This window comes from Ascaphus truei, chromosome 8 (assembly GCF_040206685.1).
Source record: "Ascaphus truei isolate aAscTru1 chromosome 8, aAscTru1.hap1, whole genome shotgun sequence".
NCBI classification, from domain to species: domain Eukaryota; kingdom Metazoa; phylum Chordata; class Amphibia; order Anura; family Ascaphidae; genus Ascaphus; species Ascaphus truei.
In genome coordinates, this window is record NC_134490.1 from 31,237,442 (window position 1) to 31,264,572 (window position 27,131).

The 27,131-nt window shown below is 46.2% G+C and overlaps 1 protein-coding gene across 4 annotated transcripts in view; it reads left to right on the plus strand.

Annotated features, from left to right (window-relative positions):
- SUGP2 (SURP and G-patch domain containing 2) overlaps nt 1-22,878 on the plus strand; it is a 41,166-nt gene extending 18,288 nt beyond the window's left edge. For 2 of the 4 annotated variants that reach the window (XM_075611139.1, XM_075611140.1), the window contains 7 exons: nt 4,800-5,257; nt 6,131-6,242; nt 6,449-6,804; nt 7,121-7,182; nt 18,557-18,693; nt 19,257-19,383; nt 21,244-21,490. In XM_075611139.1, the coding sequence (XP_075467254.1) occupies nt 4,800-5,257; nt 6,131-6,242; nt 6,449-6,804; nt 7,121-7,182; nt 18,557-18,693; nt 19,257-19,383 (1,252 nt within the window). In that variant the 3' untranslated portion in view covers nt 21,244-21,490. Of the gene's footprint in view, nt 1-4,799; nt 5,258-6,130; nt 6,243-6,448; nt 6,805-7,120; nt 7,183-18,556; nt 18,694-19,256; nt 21,491-22,773 lie in introns of those variants that run through there. The other 2 variants (XM_075611142.1, XM_075611141.1) reach the window with 2 other exon arrangements.
- Nucleotides 22,879-27,131: the final 4,253 nt, after the last annotated feature.

A 27,131-nucleotide genomic window follows, 5' to 3' on the forward strand; every position in this document is an offset into this window, starting at 1 on the left:
CAGGGAACAGTAAGTCAGTGTCAGAAAGCGACTGAGTCTGGCTTACCTGTCTGATCTCTGCAGAGACTACTGGAACTGAAGGTAACAAATGCAGGGGGACAGGGGCTGGTTCTGCTGCGATCCTTGCTAACTGGCTCCTGGTGATCGTTGCAACAGGTGCCAGCTCAGTGGTAAAAACACAGGTAACGTGTCCTAGGTCGTTACCCAGCAAGACCTCAGCATCTAACCCAGGCAAAACCCCCACCTCCCTCATGCCATGACCGGCACCCCAGTCCAAAAAGACCCGGGCAACCTGGAGTGACCACGGTCCTCTGTCTGGCATGCTCACTTGCATCCCGGTGCCCGAGAGCAAATCCTCTGGCCGCACCATATCAGAGCGAACCAGAGTCACGGTGGCACCGGAGTCTAGCAAGCCTTCCGCCTGCTGGTCTCCGATGGTCACCTTCCGCAGATGCTTCTGCCGGACATCATTGGGCTGCATCCCGACTGGAGCAACCTGATGTCCCCCGCTCTCCGCTGCTGGTCCTGAGGTGGCAAGTGCAGTCTCTCCACTGGGCATCCCTCTGTGGGCTGGTTCCATGGCTGTACTTGACTCCTCTGTGTGTGCCAGTGGCACACGGGCGACCGGCCTCGCAGCTGGTGAACGTTGCCCCTGATGGGGTCCCTTGGACCGGTCCCTGTCCGGACAATCTGGCCTGAGATGTCCAACTTTATTGCATGAATAACACCACCTCTCATGCTTGAACTCTGCAGCCTTGAGTGCGCTGTTTGCTGCTGCAGGCTGGTGTGTTCACGGAGGGGTAGTCTTAGCACCCTGGGCCGCACGGCCCACTCCTTTGGGTGCTACAGGGTCCTTCATTGCAACTCGGCTGGCCACATACTCATCTGCCATTCTCCCTGCATCCTCATAGGTCTGAGGTTTATGGTCATAGACCCGTCCCCTCACATCTGTGGGAAGCTGCTGCAGCAGCTGCTCTTGAAAGAATAAGTCCAGCAGGGTATGGAATGTTGTAACCCCATTCCCCTCCACCCACTGAGTCCCGTGCAAAGCCATCCTACTGGCATAGGTGCTGTATGACTCCGGGGAGTACTACCCCCGTCCGGAACTTGCCCCTGTAAGATTCTGGGGTCAGGGCATACTGGGTTAGCAGCTTGCTTTTCACATGGCCGTAGTCATCGGCATCCAGCGCGTGGAATACCCATCACAGTCCATTTTGGCTTTGCCAGATAACAGTGTCGCAGTTCTGACCACCCAGTCCCTTCTTGGAATTCGGAACCGGGAACACTGCGTCTCAAACTCATTCAGGAACGCATCGAGGTCATCTGTGCCATCCACGAACTTGCTGAAGCTGTGATGATCCGCCCGGGAAAGACCTTGTTCCCGTTTGCAAGGTAGGAGTTGTGGGTTCTTCCGAGCACTGCTGTCAGGAGCTGTACCCGCTCCGCAGTGCTAACACCCGGTGCCCATGTAGCCAGAAGTGCAGTGAGCCCATGGACGGCACTCTCGGCAGCCGTAGCTGCTACCTCATCCGCAACCCCTGGCGCCAAGCCACCCACGACCGGGGGGTCACTAGCACTCTCCTCATGTCCTTGCAGCCCCAGAGCTCCTCCAGTTGTGCCTTCGACCGCCCATCTGTCGGTAAGCCATACCCCGCATATCTCTCCACGACTTTCTCTCTGGTCTATGACCTGAACCTTCCTGAGCGATCGCTCATGGTGCCTTCAAAGTATGGGTGAAGGGAACAGTGAAGTCTCTCGTGCTCTTTAGAAGTGTGTCAGTTGCTACTTGTCTGAGGAGCTCGCAAGCTACAAGGTCCTCACTATATTACAGAGCCCGCAGGAAACTGCAATATAGGTTCAATCAGTATACCACCAGCTGCCACCAGTTTTTTAAAAGCTTGTCACGATGACATCAACTTTTATCAACACATTTATATTTCTGGGTACTTGATTGAACAGAACAAGCTGCAAAATAAATTGTGATTTATTTCCTTAATAGACAAACACACGACATCTGCAGAATACACTTAAAACAACACTCACTGGGATAAGGAAATGGAAGAAATTGTCCTTGGAACGAAAAAAATTGTCCTTTGCTTGCCAGTGCAAGAAATGCAGCCTTGGTTTTAAGAGTCCTGTGGTTATGTGGTTGTTAACCCCTTCACTCCTGGACTGGTTGCTGCTGTACTGGAACAAAGTCTTGCATCTTTACATCATGGATTACAATTCAAGAATCACACTGGGAAATTCCTGGGAGGCCACAGTTATAGACTGGCCAAAGCTATCTTTAACATGTGGATCCAATCCCCTCGTGGGAACAAAAAAAACCACAAATGGCCAAGTGACCCACAGTTCGTAAGACCGGTCAAAAGGGCTGTCCGGTGGGCAGAGCGCATGGGTCAGGTTGACGCCCATGCCACTTAGCATACCTGGGCTACACCCATCACTTGGGGCCACTAAGTCTGATTTTTGACTTAAAGGTGTCACTAGCCTGACATCTGCTGTGCATCAGTATGCCAGTATTGTATACATTATGGGCCTCTGGGTCTTGTCATAATTGACACTCTTTTAGACCCGGGGGACTCTAAATCTGTGGGAGCCTTTTGAGGCTCCATCATAAAAATAATTACAACCCTTTGAGGCTTGGTCATAAAAATACCGAAGCTCATTCACCCATATCACAGCTGGATTTCCAAGTAATTCCTGCTTGGATTTACAAAAAAATACCTCCTGCCTTACATTTAAGATCTTCTATCATGTGTTGGTTAGAGGGTATGGCAAGCAATGCATCTTGTCTTTTACCCTCGCAGACAGGGAATGGCCTGCACATCTACTATATATTTCTGAAAGTGTTGTATGTGTCCGGGTCTGTATGTGTCGCCCTGTGCCCCTCCCCGTGTCCCTAGCGGCAATCCCATTGGACCTTGGGCCAGGCCAATGACATTGCTTCCTTGGGCCGCCCGCCCCCGCACACCTCTCATTGGCCTGAGACGGAGTGAAGGGGACACGCACACACACACACACACACACACACACTCACACACTGTCACACTCACAGTCACACACACACACACACACGGGGGGGGGTGTTGCATACATTAGCGGGGCTCACAGTGTTAGCAGCACATCTCCCGCTCTCTTCCCCACCGGTCCCGGAGGCTCCGCCTCTCCCTGTTTCCCGCGCTTTCACCCCCCCCCCCCCCCCCCTCCACGTGGGAGCTGCCGGACGGGTGAGGGAGCGGCCGGACGGGTGAGGGAGCGGCCGGACGGGTGAGTGAGCGCTCTTCACCTCCCCTCACCCCCCTTCACCTCCCCTCACTCACTTCCCAGCGGGGGAGCGGAGTGATCACCTCCCCTCACTCACTTCCCCTCCACACCCCCCCTGGCGCCGCTACGGTCAGCGGGGGAGCGGAGTGATCACCTCCCCTCACTCACTTCCCCTCCACCCCCCCCCCCCCAGCGCCGCTACAGTCAGCGGGGGAGCGGAGTGAGCGCGCGCCCGGGACACAGCGGGGGAGCGGCCACAACACGCTGCCTCCCGCCTCACATCCACGTGGGAGCGGCCGGACGGGTGAGTGAGCGGCCTTCACCTCCCCTCACCCACCCCTCACTACACTTCCCCTCCCTTCCACATCCCCTCCACCCCCCCCTCACCCACCCCTCACTACACTTCCCCTCCCTTCCACATCCCCTCCACCACCCCTCACCCACCCCTCACTACACTTCCCCTCCCTTCCACCCCCCCTCCACCTCCCCTCCACCTCCCCTCCACCCCCACCTTCACCCCCCTTCACCGTCCCTTCACTCCCCCCTTACAACCTCCCACCACCTCCCCCCCCCTTCCCACCTTCCCACCACCTCCCCCCTCTTCCCACCACCTCCCCCCCCCTTTCCACCACCTCCCCCCCCTTTCCACCACCCTCCCCCCTTCCCACCACCCTCCCCCCTTCCCACCCCCTTCCCACCTTCCCACCACCTCCCCCACCCCCCCCTTGGCTTTTATAGAGATGTTCACACTTGCTGATCAATTAATCAAGGGCATTTGATTAGCAGCACCTGTCTGCTACTTAGCATCTTAATTCCTATGGAAGCAGTAAGGGTGCACTTAGTTTTTCACACATGGCTTCTCCATTTTGGCTTTATTTTTGTTAAATAAATCATGACACGGTGTAATATGTCATGTGTTGTTCATCTGAGGTTGTATTAACCTAATTTTTAGACCTGCTAAGGAACAGATGATTATGCCCTGTTATGTAAAACCATAGAATTCAAAGAGGGTGTACTTTCTTTTTCACACCAGTGTATATATCTATATCTGTCTACATCTACACACACACACACACTCACACTCTGTTAGTGTCAATAGTAACCAAAATGGTTCTCCGCATTTTGTCAGACAATTTTTGTGATCAGACGGTTTAGGACACTTGATATGTATAGGAAAATTGCCAACCCCCAATTTGTATCTCTTGTTTTTGTTTTTTTTTGTTTTTTTTTAACCGTAATTAGGATGCCATTGTTGACCAGCCTTGATATCCTCCCGTTGGTTCTCATGAAATACAATAGTCATTGTAACTGGGCAGGGTGCGTGGTTGCTGTAATTGTTTTTTTTTTTTTTTTTTAATATAACTTGATCTGATCTTTAAGCACCTGACATTTGCATTAGTCAATGCCGTTTACCACAGCATCTAAAGTTTTGGGGGGTACAAACGGCTAGCGATCCTTTACAACGACGTTGCCTAAATATTAGTTATTTCACATTTGTTTGAGAATTTTGTAAACCATTTTTGTATTTTCAGGTTTTTGTTTAATGTGGACAGCGATGAATATAAATATTATCAGCAGAAGTTGGCAGACTTCCAGATATCTACAGGAAGGATATTGGAAGAAACCACTCAATCCAGAAAACCCAAGTGGTCCCTGGAAGAGCTGGATTCTGAGGCGGTGAGGGCCATGCTGTATGCGAGGAAGGCTGCAGCAGTGAGGAAGAGGATTTTCAAGAGCTTGGCATACTCAAGGAGGCAAAGTCTTAGGAGGAAAAAAAAACAGCCGAAGCCATCAAAGTCTCCTGGGAAAATGGAGGCCACACAGGCGTCATCTGCCTCAGATGCAAAATTCAGCAGAGATAAGCAGACACAGGATGAAACTTCTACAGCCACAACCGCGGAACCACAGGCTCCAGCAATCGCTGAGGTTTCTCCGGAACCATCAGCAAGTATGAAGAATGAGCTGTCTTCAGATCAACAGTTATTGGATGGTAGGAAGATGACCATTTGAGGTTATCTATGTCCCCAGAGATTTTTAATTCTCAAGGGGCGACACTCTGCATTGCTGGCATCAACCGCAATCGGCACTTCCGTTCTGTACAATAGATACATTTTGAAATTGCTGATCGCACTGTCGTGGACCCTGTTCTTGTTGCCATTTTCTATTCCCGAGATACTGATGGGGCTATTCATTGAACTGTAATAGTGCCGATCGGGGCACTACTCTCAATCTCCCATTGACTTCAATAGGAGTTTCCTTGTTAAAGTGCTCCCATCGGCATCATCACAGTTTAAGGAGTACCCCCAAAGCACAACTGCAAGTGAAAATTGTAACTCCATCCTATCTAGGGATTTAGCGATAGAAAAGGGATTACACTTGGAAGAAGAAAAAAAGCTGAATCATAATATGAATTTGGCTCTTAATGCATTTTGCGTATGTAAATGGGTTCACAGTTTAGAATGGTCACCAGAGTAACACAGGGCAGGATTAGTAAAGTCCAAATGGAAGTAATTTTGTAAGACTCCCCTAAAATGTCCCACATCAGTTTTTCCAACATGGAAAACTCTTGAATAATGTATCAGTGTTGGAGAGTCCCTGGGACAGTTTGATCCAATTAACCTTAAATTGTCGCCTTACTTAGTTACCCGGAATATCATATATATTCATCATAGGGTATCATATATGTGTGTCATTTGTTGAATTTTAACACCCATTATTTTAATTGGTATAGCATTAAAAATTATTTTTAACATTCACATTATACATCAGGTGGTATTGAGTGGTTATAGTGGGTTCTTGCCTCTTTATTACTTACCTCGTTTTATGCTTGCCTAATTTGCCCTGAACTATCCTGTTTTCATAGTTGATGCAAAGACCAAGGATACAGCTGTAAAGTTGGCTCAGTTTGTTGTTCAGATGGGTCCGGAAATTGAGCAGTTCAGCATGGAAAACAGTGCAAACAACCCTGAATTTTGGTGAGTTTCTCTGGGATAGGCTGTGCAGTTTAGACTACCTTTGGAGATGGTCAATCCAATTGAAATTACAGGTCTCTTTGGGACTTGGACAAATTGCAGACACACCATTAATAAATCTTGTAATATCTGCAATTTGTTGCAGTTACTCGTGACTATAAGGGGTTAAGGTATAAGGCGTTAAGTGTCCTTTATGTTCTTCACCAAAGGTTTCTACATGAGAAGAGTAGCCCAGCTTACAACTTCTATCAGACAAAAGTGCACGAGTTCTGGAATGCAGTGGAAGAGGGGACAGACGAGGATGATGATGATGCGTTAGTGGAGGAAGATGGAGATTTGGAGAACATAAGAACGGATGAGGTCTCGTTCCTGGATGATTTGGAGGATGCAGCGATGGAAGCAGAGTGCGAGGCTGCAGAGGCTCCCCCTGGTGAAAACGCATTAACTGCTGCATTCACCCAAATGCCCACACCTGTGCACCCACCAATGCTACGGAAAAGGGTCAAAACTCTGAAGGTTGGCATGCTGCCACCCAAAAGAATGTGTCTGGTGGAAGAGCCCAAAGGTAAGAGGCATTATTGTAATATTGCATAGCTATGACAGCAGGCATGGCTCTCACCACAATACAGTAAACCAGGGTTTCAGATAACCATGCTAATGTTCTATTACAACCTATGGGATTTCACGCATCCTCTCGGGGGGGAAACAAATTGACGTTTTAAACGAGCAGTTCTCTCTAGCACCAGATATGGTCATGGCTCAATTTGCAGTCGTTGACCCACCCTTTGAGACCATGTAACAAGCTCTGGGTGATCAATGGTGTGTTGTTTTTTTTTTTTTTATTTGTTTTTTTTTAATTATGATTTTGATTATTTCTCTAGTACATGATCCAGTTCGGATTGAGTATGACCGTCCTCGTGGGCGTGGAATCAACAAGAGGAAGGTGAGGACCAGACACAACTTTGATTTCTATGATTGTAATATATTTTTCTACCAAAAAAACAAATATTTACACAAATGGAAAACTGAATTAAAAAGGTGCAGGTTGTAGGTCACATTATAAGAGATCTAAGATGTGCAGAAATGTTTGTACAGTTAAGTCCGGAAATAATTGGACACTGATACAAGTTTTGTTATGTCGTCTGTGTACCAAAATAAATTCAAGTTACAGTTAAATAATGAATATGGGCTTAAAGTGCAGTCTATCGGCTTTAATTTTGAGGGTATTCACATCCAAATTGGAGGAAGGGTTTAGGAATTACATCTCTTTAATATGTAGCCCCCTCTTTTTCAAGGGACTAAAAGTAATTGGACAATTGACTCAAGCTGTTTCATGGACAGATGTGGGCTATTCCTTCGTTATTTCATCATCAATTAGGCAGGTAAAAGGTCTGGAGTTGATTCCAGGTGTGGCATTCACATTATGAAGGTGTTGCTGTGAACCCACAACATACGGGCAAAGGAGCTCTCAATGCAAGTGAAACAGGGCATCATTAGGCTGCAAAAAAAAAAAGAATCCATCAGAGAGAAAGCGGGAACATTAGGAGTGGCCAAATCAACAGTTTGGTACATTCTGTGTAAAAAAAAAGAACGCATTGTGGGCTCTGCAACACAAAAAGGCCTGGAAGTCCACGGAAGACAACAGTGGTGGATGATCGTAGGATCCTTTCCATGGTAAAGAAAAACCCCTTCACAACATCCAGCCACGTGAAGAAAACTCTCCAGGAGGTAGGCATATCATTATCCAAGTCTACCATAAAGAGAAGACTTCACGAGTGCAAATACAGAGGGTTCACCACAAGGTGCAAACCATTCATAAGCCTCAAGAATAGAAAGGCCAGATTAGACTTTGCCAAACAATATCTAAAAAAAAAGCCAGCCCAGTTCTGGAACAGCATTCTTTGGACAGATGAAACCAAGATCAACCTGTACCAGAATGATGAGAAGACAAAAATTTGGAGAAGGCTTGGAACGGCTCATGATCCAAAGCATACCACATCATCTGTAAAACACGGTAGAGGCAGTGTGATGGCATGCATGGCTTACAATGGCACTGGGTGTCACGTTAGCTTATGACAAGATATAATGAACACCAAATACCTGGGTTGAACTAAACGAGGCTTAGATATAATAAAATATATTTATTCCTTAAAGTAGGTGAACACCGCAATATAGTACAATTAACAGACAAGAAAGTAACACATACTTAGGGTTGGGGGATGGAGAAGTATCAGCTAGCAATTCTCCAGCAATCCGGTGACATTCCAGGTGGAATCAGAAGCACAACTAAAAACTGTAGGGTGGACACAGTTTATATACCTGTGTAACCCTATTCTTAACATTGAATACAGACTATTGATGAACAATTATCTGTCTCCAACGTGGAGACACAGATTAACCCATGTGTACTGGGACTTTGAGGGTCTTATTTCTGTAGCCCCATAATTAAATCAGGGGCGACGACCACTCTACCAAATTAAGTATCTGGTAGGATCTGCATTGTTTGTAGGTGTAGACATAACACTTACAAACCACTCCAGTTTGATTCTCCGCCCTCAGGTAACAATTAGAGTGGCAGAGTCTGTTGATTAGTACTTGGTCTGTTGATTAGTACTTAGTGTAAACAATCAGGGCAATTAACTTTTGTTCACAGTGCTTAGGCTCAATCAGCCGGCTGCCCTTCATGACCTATTGGCATAGCAGATGGAGTCTGCATTTTCAGGGCAGATCCAAAATACCATACATATACACTTTAATATCTACACATTAATAAGTTCCATTCTGGTGGGCTCAGTGGGTCGAAATTTGCCAGTTCTTAATGCCTATAGTGACTCCACACATTAGCCAAATACCAACTCTCTACGACCTCCAGAACTGGAGATACAGAAATGCACTTTAAAACATTAAAATACAGGATTATAATGAAACAAGGGAACATACATTTTTCCTGACATGAAGAGGTGTAAGCCACATTCCTGGACCGCAGTCCAGTTAACCCCTTGCCTCCCTGGTGAGGTCAGGGGGTGGCCATATAGGGTGCAACCCCTTTAATACCGGGCCAAACCCCTTCTCCCTCTACACCTCCCCTTAATGGGTGACCTGTGGCCCACTGGCCCTAACGGGGAGTTGGGCCCTGCTGGCACCCTTAACGAACTCAGTCTCAGAGTGATAGTCCTGACGTGAAAGTCCATCAGCATTGCTGTTTTCACTACCCTTTTTGTGCTGAATAGTAAACGCAAACTCTTGCAAGGCCAAGCTCTACCTTAGCAACTTGGCATTCTCCCCTGATGCCCTCTGCAGCCAACTCAGGGGGTTGTGGTCTGTGAGGAACGTGAAAGCCCTTCCATACACATAGGGCTGTAGCTTTTTGAGTGCCCACACAATTGCCAAGCACTCTTTCTCAATGGTGGCATAGGCCACTTCTGTGGGGAGTAGTTTTCGGCTGAGGTACACCACAGGGTGCTCTCTACCGTCATCCCCCACTTGGCTCAACAGCCCCAATGAAATAGTCCGAGGCATCAGTCTGTATGAGGAAATGTTTGGTATAGTCTGGGGCAGCCAGTATGGGGGCCCCAGCAAGCACAGTTTTCAGTGCCTGGAAAGCAGTTTCACAGGCAGGAGTCCAGGTGATAAGCACAGGCAGTTGCTTCTTAGTCAAATCAGTCAGGGGTTTGGCCACGGCGCTGTACTGTGGGACAAACTTCCTATAGTACCCTGCGGTGCCCAAAAATGCCATGACCTGTTTCTTGTTTTTTGGAACAGGCCACTGAACTATGGCTTCTACCTTGGCTGGCTCTGGTTTGAGGTGCCCTCCACCCACCCTGTGCCCTAAGTACAGGACCTCTGCCATCCCTACCATACACTTAGTGGGTTTCAAGGTAAGCCCAGCCTCCCTGATCCTATCCAGCACCGCAGCTACATTTCCTAAATGGGAGTCCCAGGAATTACTAAAGACAGCAATGTCATCTAAGTAAGCCCTGGCATAGCTCTGCATCCCTTCCAGTAACCTATTGACCAGGCGTTTTGAAGGTAGCCGGGGCATTCTTCATCCCAAATGGCATCACCAAAAACTCATAGAGGCCACTTGGAGTGATGAATGCTGACTTCTCCCTAGCCTCCAGGGTCAGTGGGATTTGCCAATAGCCTTTGCTCAAATCCATAGTGGTCAAATACCTTGCCCCCGCGAGTTCATCCAGTAACTCATCCATGCGGGGCATGGGGTAGGCATCTGACACCATCCCAGCGTTGAGCAAGCGGTAGTCCACACAAAACCGGGTGGTCTTGTCCTTAGGGACTAGAACTACCGGGCTTGCCCAAGGACTCTAGGACGGACTAATTACCCCTAGGGTCAGCATCTCCTCTATCTCCCTCTCCATACTGGTCTTGACCTCGGCTGACACTCTAGAAGTGTGCTTATGCAGAGGCTGCAGGTCCCCTGTGTGCACTAGGTGTTTTGTGAGATGTGTGGTCCCTGGCATGTCAGTGAAGAGGGCCCTAAACTTAGCTAGCATGTCCCTGGCTTCTACCTGCTGCCTAGCACTCAACTGTGCCCCTATCTCTACCTGCTCCACAGTGTTTCCATGCCTAGCCTCCCCTAGCAGATGAGGCAGAGCATTGCTCGCCGGATCCTCCAGCAGTGGGCTACAAATGGCCATTAGTGCTCCCATACTCGGTGCTCTGTATTCTTTCAGCATATTGACGTGATATGTCTTATGATATGTCTTATGCCTCTCAGGCTCTACCTGTACAACGTAGTTGTACTCATTCACCTTTCGGATAACCAGGTACGGTCCCGACCAGGCAGCCATCAACTTGTTCTCCCGAGTGGGTTTGAGAACAAGCACCTGCTGTCCTGGGATGAATTCCCTGCTACGGGCATTCCGGTCATACCATTGCTTTTGCTTGGTCTGAGCGGCCCTGAGGTGGTCCTGGGCCACCCCCATGAGCATCTCTAACCGGTCTCGGAGATCTACTACATACTGGATCACTGAAGCATCAGTAGCAGTAGCCTCCCCTTCCAATCCCTCATGGAATAGGTCCAGAGGTCCACGTACCCTGCGGCCATATAGTAGCTCGAAGGGGGAGAAGCCTGAAGATTCCTGCGGTACCTCTCGGTAGGCAAACAGCAAGTTCTGTAAATGAATCTCCCAGTCTTTCCCCTCCGCCTCTATAAAGGTCCGAAGCATCTGCTTCAGGGTACCGTTAAACCTCTCACATAATCCGTTTTGTCTGGGGAGGGTAAGGGGTAGTGCGCCGGTGCTGTACAACGCATGCATCCCAGAGACAATGTAACAGTTAACTCATGAACTGCGACCCCTGATCGGTTAGGACCTCACTAGGGAAACCTACCCTAGAAAAAATGCTGTCTTCTATGGTGCCAAGCGCTACCGCCTCAGGGTACCAGGTGGCAAAATCCACCACCGTGAGGATGTAGCGCTTCCCTGACCTGCTAGGAATCATAAGGGGTCCTACAAGGACCATCGCTACTTTCTGGAAGGGTTCCTCTATTATCGATAGGGGTTTCAGGGGTGCCTTCACACGGTCGCCCGCCTTACCCATTCTCTGGCAGGCATCACAAGAGCGGCAGAAATTGCCCACATCTCGAGATGCCCCCGGCCAGTAGTAACGCTGTAATAACCGGGCTCGCGTTCTGTTGACCCCCTGATGTCCCGCTAACGGAATAGTGAGCTACCCGTAACAATTTCTGTCGGTACCCCTGGGGCACTACTAGCTGTCGCTTACCAGTCAATCCCTCCTCTATCCCTGGGTTCCCTTTCTTCTCTATACAGGAGTCCCTTATTCCATAGGCAGTGCTCAGTGCCTTCCCCTGCCTGAAATTCGGACGACCGAAGTCTCACGCCGGCCAGGGTAGAGTCTGTCTTCACTGCCTCCCTAAACTGGGCTCCTAATTCTGGCCACCCCCCAGTCATGTCATTGTCCGGAGAATGGCGGGGGGAACTGTAAGTCAGTCTGTGGTTGCAACCGATCTTGGCTTACCTCCCCGGGCTCCTCTGCGCCCTCCGCTAACGTTGGTCCCAAAGGCTGGGGGACTGGCGCCGCCACCATTGTCGCTGTCTGGATCTGGGTAACCGCCGCCACTGCAGCGGGCTTGGGCACTCGGTCGTAGGTGCAGGTCATCGGACCCAGATTGTTGCCAAGAAGAACTTCAGCATCCAAACCGGGTAAAACCCCCACCTCCCACACACCCTGGCCCTCCCCCCAATCCAAAAAGATTCTGGCCACTTGCAGGAAACGTGGCTCTCCGTCCTCCACAGTGATCTGTATCCCAGGGCCTGGGAGTAATTCCTCTGGCCGGACCAGATCAGGTCGGACCAGGGTCACTGCAGCTCCTGAATCCAGCAAGCCGACTGCTTGCCGGTCACCGATTGTGAGATGTGTGTCCACCGATTGTGGGGTGAGATGTCTGCTCCGGCCGTCCGTCTGCTGCAGGTCCGCGCTGAGATGTCCTCCGCTCCTGGCTGTAGGCACCGATGAAACCGGGACAGGCGTTGCATGGGACGTCTCGCTGGTAGTTGGTTTCATGACCGGTCCAGAGTCTGTGGTGGAAGCCACCCGCACGCGGGCTACAGGCTTCGCAGCTGGGGTGTGTTGCCCCTGATGGGGTCCGCCGGAACGCAGGGGTTCCGGGCAATCTGGTCTGATGTGACCAGAGCGGTTGCAGTTGTAGCACCGACGCTCGTGCCGGAGCTCCCCCGCCTTCGGTGGACTGCTGCCCGCAGGCGGCCTCTGAGTCTATTGGGGGGTTTTGGCAGACTTTTTGGCCGGTGCCGCCGCCACCTTGGCTACTGCTTTGGCGGTCATCAGGGCTCGGCTGGCCACATAGTCTGCCGCCTCCTGGTAAGTCTTGGGCTTCTTGTCGTACACCCAAGCCCTCACCGGCGGTGGGCACTGCTGCATGAGCTGCTCCTGAAAGATGAGGTCCAGCAGGCGTTGGTAAGTCCGTGCCTTTGACAGGCTGCAATTACACCAAATATATATATAATATATATATAACTGGGTTGAACTGGGACGAGACTTAGATATGATAAAATATAATTTATTCCTTGATGAGGGTGAACACAACAGATTATACAAATAACAGGCAAAATATAGACACTTACTTAAAGATGGAAATGATGAAACAGTCACATCTGGACTGGCAGTTCATACAGCACCCTTCATCATCCCAAGACACGAAAAGCCATGAAAAGGCCTTGCATGCAGACATTGCATAGCATTTCTATCAGCAATCAAGATGGTATAGAAGAAAACTTCAGATGATATCAGAAGACCAACACAGGATAAAGGGTGGACAACAGTTTATAAACCTTTTGTAACCCTATCCTTAACATTAAGTACAGGTGATTGGTTTTCAATTATCTGTAGCCACTCACTAACATGGGAACACATTTTGATACCCGCCCCCAGCTAGTTGGCACATGCTCAGTTGGGCTCTGGGGATCTCATTTCTGTAGCCCCACATTTGCATCAGGAATGCCAGCTAGTCTACCAAACGGAATTCCTGGCAGGATACCCTTTGTTGTGAGGTGTGAAATGGGACACTTATAGACTGCTCTGGTTTGAGCCGTCTCCGCCCTCAGGTAAACAGTGAGGGTGACAAAATCCTTTGAACAATACTCAAGTCCTAGACATTGGGTCGCCTCTCTGGCCATATGCTACCCTGGTATGCAAAGGAATTTCCTCTGGGTTTTATCCCTGCTCTGGGACACAGTATTAAAGATAAAACACAAACATCTTAAAATATCCGGTTCCGTTGGGTCCAGCGGGTCCAAACTTCCCAGTTCTCAATGCCGGAACTTGGACACCCTCTGGTCCAATTTGCGACTTGCTACGACCTTCGGAACCGGAGTTATACAAATACACCTTAAACCGTTTCCTATTTTAATACAATAAACTCCGCTGTACATGAAATCACGGTTTTTCACTAAATCCCCATTGAAAACAACGGGCTCCGCCGCCATAGGCTTTCAATGGCAAACCGCCGCCGTTGGCGGCTATGGGAATCCGCCGCCATAGACTATCAGCGGGGCTACGCCGCCGTTGAAGTCAATGGGGGTTTTCCACCATAGCCGGTCAATGGAGATTGGCCGCCATTGGATTTTATGGGAAAAGTCCCGAACTTTCAAGGGGGTCCATACTCCGTCGGGTTGGTCCAAGAGGGTCAAGGATGGTTCTGCAGCGATGCCGGAGCAGTGACTACAGGTACCCCAAACCCTGATCCTCTGGACCCTCCGTAACCGGAGCTATGGATTCCTAAATTTTAGCTTTTCACACTTGGCCGTTTTCTTGAGCTGTTTCTGCCGTCGCCATTGGAACCTATGGCGCGACCCGCTCTTCTCGGTTCGACCCTTATCGGGGGTCCAGGATTCGGGGACCCGGTGGTGGTCGAGTGGGGGGAGGCCTAGGAACTAGGGGCAAAAAGAATTTTATTTCTAGGTGCTCTAGAACTGTTTAGAACTCTCTTTCTTTTAGAAAAAGTATCCGCTTTGCGGTTTGGACGGCAGCCAACTTGTTCCTGGAAAGCTCCTTCGAGGAATCTCCATTTAAGTCAATGGGCCCATTGACTTACAATGGGAAACCGCCGCTCCTCCTCGTGGACGCCATCTGCTGGTCTTCACAGGAAACAGGACCAAAACAGCAAGATTCACCATTAGAATGCATTGAGCCCTAATGGCGGCCTATGGGACCCTGTAAAATGGTGCCTGAAAAGGCGGGAAAATTACACAAAGGGCTATAATCATTAAAGAACTATTAACCCTTGTACTCCCGGATGGATCCTAGTGTGTGTGTGTGATGCAGACACTGATATAACAATAAAACCGTGGGAACGGGAATACACATTTTCATGTTATAACAAGGGTAAAATCACATTTCTGGACCTCAGCCCAGTTAACCCCTTGTCTCCCTGGTGAGGTCAGGGGGTCGCCAATTGGGGTGTAACCCCTTTAATCCCGGGCCAAATCCTCCCCATCGTCAGTGCCTCATAGCCCTCCACCCCGCGTATCCCGTACAAAGCCACGCGGGTCACGTAGGTGACATAGGACTCCAGGGGCTACCTCTATTCCTGCCGGAATTTACCCCGTTGGGTTTCAGGGGTAAAACCGTACTGAAACAATAACGGTTCTTTCAGGTGGTCATAGTCATCAGCATACTCCTCTGGAAGCGCCATCATCGTCTGCTTAGCCAAGCCGGACAGTAAGGGGTCCAAACGTGCAACCCTATGCTGGGGAAGCACTTGGTACCGCCGGCACTGTGTTTCAAAGTTCTTTAAAAAAAACTGTCAATCTGATCAGTACCTTCCACGAACTTGGTGAGACTGTGCTGATCCAGTTTGAGTTCATCTTGGTTGGGTTGGACAGGGGGACAATAAGCGGGTCTGTTCACTGCCATAGTGATAAACTGCAGCCGCTCCTCCGGTGTCCCTCTGTCTCCCCACGCAGTAATCAGTGCCAACATTTCAGGAGTGAACGGACTGGTAGCCGCAGCAACCAGTACCCCTCCTGTTGCACTGCTCCCGGGAGGTGCACTCGTTCCCTCCCCGAGATTCCGCCACCCCGACACTGGGTTCCTTCCCTGATCTCTGGGTGGCTGTATAAGGGCAAGCTGAGCCGTAACCTGAGGCTCTGCAAGCCGGGCTTCATAGTCACCGATTGCGTCAACATGTCTGCGACCTCCTGGTTCTCATAGGGCAGTCCATATTCACGGCACTTGTCCTTCGGCTGAGCTCGGGTCCTCATGTTGGATGAGCCTTCAGCCTCGCTCAAGGTGTAAGCCACATTCCTGGACCGCAGTCCAGTTAACCCCTTGCCTCCCTGGTGAGGTCAGGGGGGGGGGGCCATATGGGGTGCAACCCCCGTCTCCCTCTACACTGGGTCACTAGTGTTTATTGATGATGTGACAGAAGCAGCTGGATGAATTCTGAAGTGTTTAGGGATATATTGTCTGCTCAGATTCAGCTAAGTTGATTGGACGGCGCTTCACTTTACAGATGGACAATGACCCAAAACATACTGTGAAAGCAACCCAGGAGATTTTTTTTTTAAAGGCAAAGAAGGGAATATTCTGCAATGGCTGAGTCAATCACCTAATCTTAACCCGATCGAGCATGCATTTCACTTGCTGAAGACAACTTAAGGCAGAAAGACCCATGAACAAACAACAACTGAAGACAGCTGCAGTAAAGGCCTGACAAAGCATCACAAAGGAGGAAACCCAGCGTTTGGTGATGTCCATGCATTCCAGACTTCAAGCAGTCATTGCCTACAAAGGATTCTCGACAAAATATTAAAAATTAACGTTTTATTTATGATTGTGTTAATTTGTCCAATTGCATTTGAGCCGCTGAAATAAAGGGACTGTGTATGAAAATGGTTGCAATTTTTAAACAATTCATACAATATTTTTGTTCAACCCCTTGAGTTAAAGCTGAAAGTCTGCACTTCTATTGCATCTCAGTTGTTGCATTTCAAATCCATTGTGGTGGCGTACAGAACCAAAATTATGAAAATTGTGAGTGTCCAATTACTAACTGTATACATTTGGGCCTTAAATTAATTCCTAGAACAGGAACCGTAGTGTTCAATTTTGTCTGCATATTTAGGAGACTATACATTTTCTAATTGGTGACCACTCTTCGATCCAGGCCATGGTGCCTTCGCCTGTGTGGAGGCATGCACAGGCTGTGGGAAAGCGGGTGCTTTCCCTGGCCATGGTCGTCGGGCTGTGGGGGGGGTGGTTCCTAGGGGCGGCACTGGGCTGGTTCGACCTCTGTGGGCGAACCGCTCACATGTCCTTTGTGTCGCACCAAGAAATCAGTTTCAACTGATTTCTTGTGCAACGCGCGCCGCCTCCTGACTCTGCCCGTGTGTGCCCACACAGTCTATGGGCGCGATCACTGCCTTCTGACAATCTGATCGCACCCCGTGCAGATGCCTCGGCGCGGTCTCCCACACCATGGACTCGGCCTTATGCACCAGTCTCTCTTCATAAAAGACCCTTCCAACAGGCACATAGTAAATATGGCCCTATATCTTTATTCTTGATCTATATTTTATAAGTGGTGTAAAATCACAAGGCTTTATTTTATTTTTTTTGCCCATTTACATGAATGAGTTATAAGGTAACAAGGGGCTTAGTATCACTTAATAAATATGCCATATAGATCTTTAAAATGCACCATATGTAGGTTTTTTCTTTTCGTCTGATTTGGTACGAGGATTCATTGGATGTTACTCTTGAACTGTGGGATCCTCATCCAGACAGTATTCTTTTAGTGCACATGAACAGGAATGTTAGACCAGGTTTTGGGATAACATCTACTTTAGTATTGGGTTAAGATCTCTGGCAGGTAATAGTCTCAAATAATAAATAGTCAGATGCCCAACAAGCTCTGAGAAACCCCGACCATTACCACATAGTGTATATGTGTGTGTGTGTATGTCAAAAGGAGTACTAGTGGGTGTGGCAAAATGTATACAACAAAATACAGACGGATGCCCAAAGCTACTTCCAATGTGAGAAATACAGTGCAATACCTATATATTTTCTTGAAAAAGGGTAATTTAGTTTATCCCTTTGGTCAAAGCGTCTTAAGCCTGCTGCCACTTTCAAGGCATGACAGTAGCAGGTTCTAACACTCCATGGGTTAAAATTCTTATTAACCTGTATAATTACCCAACATGTGGTTGGGGTTTCTCAGAGCTTGTTGGGTATCTGTGTGTTTATTAATTGTGTGCAGCTGGTCTCATCTGCCTTTGGGAGCGTAGTGCTCCCCCCTCCCCCCCCCCAAGGTTTAAGCTTGCCCCTCCCCACTTTCCAAATTGGCAGGTCAGTTTCATTTTGCCAGGTTACGAAAGATCCAATGTGTACATTCTTCCTGTAATTATACAGCTTAATAAGAATTTTAACCCAGGTGAGTGTTGGGACCTGCTACGGTCATGCCTTAAAAGTGGCAGCAGGCTTAAGGTGCTTTGGCCAAAGGGTTAAACTAAATTACCCTTTTTTTCAAGAGAATATATAGGTATTGCATTGTGGGTTTTTTTTGTTTTTTTAATAGTCTCAAATGTATTTAGAAGGTATTTATATTTAGTTATTATTTTAAGAAGTTATTAGTCAGATTTGCTAAATACTTATTTCCTGCTTTGGTTGCAAACTTTGCCATGAACACATTTTATTTGGGAAAATACCTTTGCACGATGGGAAAATATTTATTGTTCAGTGTTCTGTCTGTAATTTGTGCTCTAATTAGTGACGTACATTGCGATTTTGCAGTTTAATTTTTTGTTTTTGTTTTAAAGAAACCAAAGGATTTGGAGTTTGCCAACAAGAAGTTGACGAAGCAGAATTTGGGTTTCCAGATGATGAGTAAGATGGGATGGAGAGAAGGACAAGGACTTGGAACCAGCGGGTCGGGGATCAAAAATCCCATCAAAGTGTATGTTGCACGAATACTTCTTGTTTTGGTCAATGCCTGACATTGCTAACTAAGACCTTTCAGTAGGGAAGGCTTTTAGTGATTGAGGCAATACAGGGTATGATTACACACAACAGACTAAAAACTGGGAATCTCCACACGGTTAACTCTCTGATTATTTAACCCTTCCACCTCCCTACAAATACTGGTATAAAAAAAAACCACTATAGGGTTACTACTGTACCTGGGCTGGAACATATGTAGAGAAAATGTTGTATAGCATACAGGCTGATGTGTGGCTCAAGGTAGCTTATAGTTAGGGCAGAAATATCTAATCTTAAATGATCTTTCTGTACTGCCCATTTTGGTGATGCATTATACGGATTATATTAATATCACTATACATGCCCCTACTTAGAGCCTGCTTTTTGTCATTGAGCAGTAAAGAGGATATTTTTTTTTTTTTTGGTCAGGATGGTTCTTACATTTGATGCAAACGGACCAAAACCAGTCACTGGTTTTATTCAGATTGACGTTTTAATTTCTGAAACTGTTTAAAAATGGCTTTTTCCCAATTTTCACAGGGGCTCGATTTCTTCTGGAGAAGGCTTGGGTGCAGAAGGGGGTGAGACGGCAGAGTCCACAGAAGACAACTTTGATGTTTTCCGTCAAAGAATGATGCAAATGTACAAGAAAAAAATAACCAAATAAGTAGGTATCTTTATGAATGTCCATCTTTCATTTCAGGTAGCAGCATCTACTTTAGTGGTGGTCCAATTGCAGAGATTTATTGAATATTTATTTGTAGGCTTTAAATGATGAAACGGACAACTAACTAAATATGGATGTGCACAAAACTAGAGGTTTTAGAAAAATGCTTTTCAGGCATTTGTATGGAATTCATGCATTTCCCCCTAGGGAGCCAACCATGTACCCGCTATTTACCTGTTATTTTAACAAGGAAGTGGGTTAACATGTCCCCGGTGGGGGAATTACCCGAGGTCACTTTCATTCTGAAGAACCTATTTGAGAAGGTGACCGAGAAGCATGGTATAGAAATGCATTGCAAGCTCACAAGGGGGGCGGTTTAAATACCATTCAATGCACATCCCAAACAACTCGTACTACTATTGAAAGTCTGCAATATTCCGCAGATGTGAACTTGAATTCATAATGAGCGGACTCGGTGGCCTCGGTTGTCTGTGTGCTGTTAGCTTGCATGAAGTGGCACAATGTTTGCGTAATGCTTCTGCAATTACCATATCTGAGGCGCAATAAAACTGCTGATTTGCAGTTACATGAAGTGAGGATTTGGAGTTGGTAACATTACACCAGCATCTTCCTCTTACGTGCTCATACATGAATCCCCAAGGCTGCAGCAGATTCTTGCAGCCAACAAGCATTTTGCCATGGTGCAAATTGACTGGTTTCGGTGATTCCCCTTTATCTCCTTGTTCCATCATTTCTATTTAGAAGTGGTCTGTCCTTCCCTCGCAGCCCTTCTGTGGCATCGCTGTTCCATTGTCCAGTTTGGGTTCGTGTGAGGATAGTAGGGGTCCTGGAGACCAACATGCAGAGATGTTGATCCCTTTTTGAGAAACCAGGAATACCCGTAGGTGTGTTCTGAAAACAAATTTGATCCGCATTATTCATGTGGTATGTTTCATCATCATTTTCCTGGTTCTGATTAATTCTGCAGTCCTTTTTTTTTTTATTATTATTATTATTATATTTTTTTATTTCCCACATAACCAATGCAATTTGCACTGGTAGGAGCTATGTTGTGACGTTACAATGAATCTGCTCTTTAAACAATTTGCGATCTGGTTTTTACTGCAGCAGGGAGCTAGTGACTTCCTTAAGGTCACAAGAAGTTCATAATCGATCATAAACCAGGATCTCCTATTTCAGATACAGTGCATAAACATCACACTGCGGAGCTTTGTTCAGCTTGCGCCTCTGCCTCTCCACGGCCAATATCTCTGGGTTTACAACAAGAGATGGTCTTTTGAGACTGAACCTCACTCTTCCCAGTGAGTTGTACAACCCTTGAAGATGTGTAGGAACATAGAACAATTATTTTGACCGTTTCATTTATTCAAGCCCTGCATTGGGGTTGGAGCAACATCGTCCGGTTAACGTGAGACTGGGAATCATTGCTTGTTGCAAGAGTTTGGGCATTTTCAGTCTGTCACTTATAACCTATGCCAGTTAAATAGGGGCGCTGCATAATTGCCACAAATGTCTTTTGATATAAGACATAGTTGGGGTAATGTTTACTGCACCTCAAATTATGTGTTTATTGGCAGCGCAAGAGTGTGAACTCTTAGCATGGGTCTTGGCAAGGAATCTGGGCCACATCACACTAAATGATTTCTAAGTGTGAGAATATTCTGGTGCCAGCCTTGTTTGGTGGACACGTTGTTGCCATTGAGCCCTGCACTGCGTGTGTTATGAAAGGTGACCTTGCCCTTTAAGAGCGAGGAAAGCCTTTGCAGGGTTGAGCTTGGCTTTAGTATGTTCACTTATTTTACTGCTGTGCAATAGTCACCAACTTCCTTTCTGTTTCAGTTTTGCAGGACCTCTCTGAAGACCACAGAAACCCATGAAAAATGTTTTTGCTTCTATAGATGTTTGGGGTCACAATATTTGACCTTTTTTAGCTTTCTTTAATTACCATTATAGATGGTCTCTCTTTTTATTTTTGCATATTTACAGTATTTGATGTAGAAAGCATGGTTTTTAGTGTTATTGATGGGACGTAAAGGGGGGAGGATGAACTTTGTTCGAGAACTTCAATAAAAACTGTCATCTTCTACTGTTGCGCATATTTATTTTTGAGAAGCGTGTGTGTGTGTGTCTCTCTAAAGCAGAAGAGCGGTGTCCATTATTTTACAGTAAGTAGGGAACCCTTTATCTGGTGCTAGCTTCTGTTTCAACAATAACTTCAGAAGAAATACTAGTAATTTGAAGAGTTAGCGGTGCAATGTTCATTTGAAGAACCCCGTCCCCTACCCCTTATTCATATATTGAAGATCAAAGTTTTGTCTTACATATGTGCTGAATACTTTATCTTGTGTTCTTGAAGAGTTAGGACTGCTGTGACCTCACAAACGTGTACTAAAGTTACAGAAACCATGATTTGTTTTGTTTAAAACAAACATACAGTAATAACCTAAAAGGAGCCTCTTGCATGCACATTGCTCTCCAACGCCTTAAACATGTTTCTCTGGCTACATGGAGCAGATTTATCAAGATTCAGCCTGGTGTTGGCCCTTATTCAAGTCAATGGGCATTCATTCCTGTTTGGGCGCATTTAACCCATAATGCAGTTTAATTTAACGTGGGGCCACGTGTGTTCCATATCCAGAACTTGACATGGTTTGTTGAGAAATATTATTAATGCATCAATATACAAGTTATTCATAGGGCTGTGCACACATTTAGGATTTCCCAAGGCTTTGGTGTGCTACTGGAAACAAGATTTGGAAATGTTATATTAAGGCCAACTCGTTCAGAGGCAAAGTAACAAACAACCATTGCCCTCTACCTGGCCACTTTTTTTGGTGGGGTGGTTGTGGTATGTGGGGAATTCAATCTCAAAATAGCCCTTCGAGCAGCTACAAGAAAAAAAAATGCAAGGTGTCTTGTGCTCAAGGAGAAAGTGTTATTTGTGGTCCTATGCAGACTTGAAGATATATTCAAAACAGGGATATATTTTCAGGGAACACCTCTCCTACCCAGGTCCTATGGGACGAGATAACTAAACTTACACCGTGGGCCTTTATTGTTAAATAATATAAGCCCCATCCTGAGTGAGTAATGTTTTATTGCAGTTCTGTATTGCCTTCCCTTGCTTATTATGTTCCTGTTTTCTCTATTCTTATTAACATTAACTACTGTATATAGTTTTTATTTCTTTTTAGAAATAATATAGAATTAAGATAAAATATATCTAATTCCTCTAACTTTTTAGAATGTGAATAGATTGTGATTTTTATTCTTTAATAGTTTACTTATTACGTGTTTTTAATGTATATCATATAACTGTTTAAGTATATGGATTAATAGATGTTTTCCCTAATGACTTTATGTTCCCAGCAAAATGGAGGCTGCGCTCGTCTGTTGTCTCCTGGATATCTCAGTTATCTACCTTCTCCCGCAGCTCCCAATTCCTCCGGCGATCACCCGGGCCAACAGTCAATAGATAACAAAAAAGTTGGAGCGCAGAGAGAAAAAAAGGTGGTATTAGGCAAAATCACTTTAATGGGTAACAATACATATAAAAACTTACAATCAGTAAAGCTGCATCGCCCGTGGGGTTCCCAAGCCTGTCCTCACTGACGCTGCCTCCCTCGGCAGTGCCCTGCTGCGAATCGCTGCCCTGCTCCAACCCGGAAGTGGAAGTCCAATGCTGGGCTCTCTCGCGAGATCGCTATTAGGGAATGTGATGGCTCTGGCTGGAATTCAAAACCAAACCCCTATAGGCTACGGGTACCACTCTCCAAGACAGAGTGTGTACCCTAAATTCTATGCAACCCCTCAACGCGTTTCGCGCGATCTTGCGCTTCGTCAGGAGGTAATAAACATCTCAGGGGGCTGCCTTATATAGGCCACCACCCCCCTGATAGTGCTAAATCTATTACACATGTGCATACTTGTTACAATGAATAAATAATGATCCTGTGACTAGACATATAGTCACCAAAACCTTTTTTAAAAAGGTGGATGCGAATTCCTATCTAGATTTTACTAGTAACCACTCTGCTAATTGGCTCTTGCGGGTGAAACGAAACTGTTCAGAACCAAAGGATTTCAATGATCAATCTAATATTTAAGACAGCGATTTATAGATAAAGGTTATGACAAAGACCTATTACAGAAATCCTTTGTTAGAAGTGAAAATAGACCAAGAAACACTTTACTAGCACCGAAAAGAAAAGTGAGATCTGATAGTAATGATGCAACACCTATGTTTATAACGGACTTTTGCAAACAGGAATCCAAAATTAGACACTTGGTAAACAAACATTGGGAGGTCTTACGAATGGATCCCATTTTAGGTAAAAAAATAATGGACAAACCAAAGGTTGTTTTTAGGAAGGCCCAAAATTTGAAAAATATTTTAGCACCTAGTTTTTTAAAGGGATCTAAAGTTTTAAAGCAAACACACTTTTTGACCAAACCTTTGGGTAATTTTAAATGTGGTAAATGTGTAATGTGCCAATACATGTCTCCTGACAAGGTTTTTGTGGATCAACAAACAGGGTTAGAATATAGAATTAAAGATTTTATTACTTGCCAAACAAATTTTATAGTTTACATTATCACGTGTCCTTGTAACAAATGTTACGTTGGAAAAACTATAAGGCCCCTAAAGGTGCGAATTGGCGAACATGTCAACGGTATTAGAAACGCCAAACGCAATGTGGAAAATGGCAAAAAAGTACACAATTTGGCACTGCACTTTTTACAACACCATAATGGGTTAACTGAAGGTCTATGCTTTAGAGGTCTAGAGATAGTCCAAAAAGATATTAGAAAAGGGAATAGAGATCTAAAGTTACTTCAACGTGAACAATTTTGGATATATACACTTAAAAGTAAAATACCTGATGGTCTGAATGAAATGATAGAGTTAAATCCCTTCCTTAGGGTTTTAGGTTCAACAGTTTCCAAATTTTAATTTCTAGTTTATTATTTTTTAATAGGTGGAAGAGGATATAGACATTTTATATAAAAAATGAAAAATACAATTTCATAAAATGTGATCTGCAATTAGATTAAGAGAAAGTTTCACTAGAGTAGCTTTTTTCCAATATGCTGACAAGCAGGTGATTGATTTAAGGATCTAAGTACAAGTTAGGGACTATTTTAAGGAACTTTTAAAGTAATTTTAAATAATGTTTTAGGGAAAATATATAGAATTTTTAGGATGTGTGAAAAGGGTTTTAAATTCAATGTATAAGATATTGGTGATTTGTTTTTCTTTATGTCATGTTTAGAGTATATGTCTAGTCACAGGATCATTATTTATTCATTGTAACAAGTATGCACATGTGTAATAGATTTAGCACTATCAGGGGGGTGGTGGCCTATATAAGGCAGCCCCCTGAGATGTTTATTACCTCCTGACGAAGCGCAAGATCGCGTGAAACGCGTTGAGGGGTTGCATAGAATTTAGGGTACACACTCGGTCTTGGAGAGTGGTACTCGTAGCCTATAGGGGTTTGGTTTTGAATTCCAGCCAGAGCCATCACATTCCCTAATAGCGATCTCGCGAGAGAGCCCAGCATTGGACTTCCACTTCCGGGTTGGAGCAGGGCAGCGCTTCGCAGCAGGGCACTGCCGAGGGAGGCAGCGTCAGTGAGGACAGGCTTGGGAACCCCACGGGCGATGCAGCTTTACTGATTGTAAGTTTTTATATGTTTTGTTACCCATTAAAGTGATTTTGCCTAATACCACCTTTTTTTCTCTCTGCGCTCCAACTTTTTTGTTCCCTAATGACTTTAAGCCTTGGATAATTCCATTGGTAAAACCCTTTAAACCAGAAATGGAGGCTGGGTTTATCAATTAACCGATAGTGGCATAAACAAAGGTATAAATATCAAAAGGTTCATTTTAGAAATGTATACCCCTGAAGAAGTCTCTTGTTCAAGACGAAACGCGTAGGGTTAATAGATTGTCACCTACTTTCTATATGTGTCACCTACTTTCTATATGTCCCTTATTGTATGTCCATATGCAATAATACAGCTTTTTGAAAATATACCACCTGGTGTGTGCATAATCTTTCATTCACTGGAGAAGCCTATGTATACTAAGGAAGGCATTTGATTGGGCTAAGTGGAAAGTCCTGTGTGGATCTTGGAGTGTAACACAGTGCACACTGAGTGTCTGCGCACCTGCTTTGGTGCATGGTTGGGAGAGCAGTCCAGAGCGGCTAACTGAGTTCCCTCCGGTGAGACATCAGAGGCTCCGAGTGACTACGTGCAGGTTGTGGTTAAGTGGCTGGAGAGCTGATTAGCATCCCTGACGGAGGAGCAACCAGAGGCAAGCCCTGGGGAATGCGGCAAGTGATGGAGCACTGAGGTGTGCGGAGCTGAGCAGGAGGAGAGCCGGCATAGTGCAGTAAGTGTTTGGTGGACTGGGTTTACCATGTGAGCTTTGCACGGAGGCTTGTGGTTGTGGGCTGTGGGAAAGAGGGTGACTTGGCCATTTGCTAAGGCGCGGCATTGCCAAATTGAACAGGCATCATATACAAACTGGCGGTGTGAAGGTCCCAATACCCACCCTAACCCATCTACATTTAACAAAGTGACACTGTGCTAATTGCAAAAATCTAATATTGATCTCCCTCAGCTAACGTTTATCTGAACTCTCCATGTAGAAGCACAGAGACGTATTCTAGTTCCAATTCTCTCATAGCTAATGTGTAAATGTCTTGTATGGCACAATGTTGCAAGTGGTTTAAACATTGATAATTATTCTCACTCTTCAATGGTATAAAGTCATATTAACCCTCTATTGACAGATCTACTTTAATATTGTTTTACATAGTTACATGATATATATTTATCTCATATATAATATAAACAACCTTCCCCACTATATATATAAAAAATACCCCAACCCATGTAAAAATACCCCCAAGCCCCCCAATACATATAAAAATTCCCCCAGGCCCCCCATACATATTAAAAAGATCCCCACAATACATATTAAATAGACCCACCCCCCCAATACATATTTTAAAAAGCCCACCCCCCCAATACATACAAAAAGACTTCCACCCCCCCCCCCCCCAATACATAGTACAATGACCCCCACAATACATATAAAACAAAAGACTTACCTTGTGGATGTGGAGGCTGGCGGCTGGCACTACAAATTGGGCTCAACCTCTGGCCAGGCCCGGCTGCTGGTGATCTCGCGGCCGGACCCCTAACTCTCCCCTCGGCAGCAGCCTACATGCCTATATCCCTCTGTCCCATGCCGAGCTTCTGACGTGTCGTCACGCGCCGGAAGCAGAGAGCGCTGATGTCAGAGAGGACGCGGCTGCATTCTGACCTCAGGTAATCTGGGACCAGACACCTGCAACCTAGAGACATTGCGTACGGTGGTACCATCCACGAGGAACTCGCCGTAGAGGCGTAGGCTTCGCGGGTTATGGCAACGGATCCGTGGATCCCATCAGCTACAGCATCTGCGCGCCCGGTTATGGGGACACCTGGCAGGTACCCAACTCCTCACGTGCACCAACAACACTTTAGTGGGCAGAGCTGTACCACACATTGGGTGGGGGGATTGACCTTGGGGACACCGGGTTGGTTGGATGCCCAAGGGCTCCTAGGTATTGTGGTGACGGTGACTCCATTGAGAGGGGGTGGAGTATTGGAAGGTACGGCAATGCAAGGCCTGGTGGGTAGGCTGTAACTATATTTAGCTGCATATAGTAA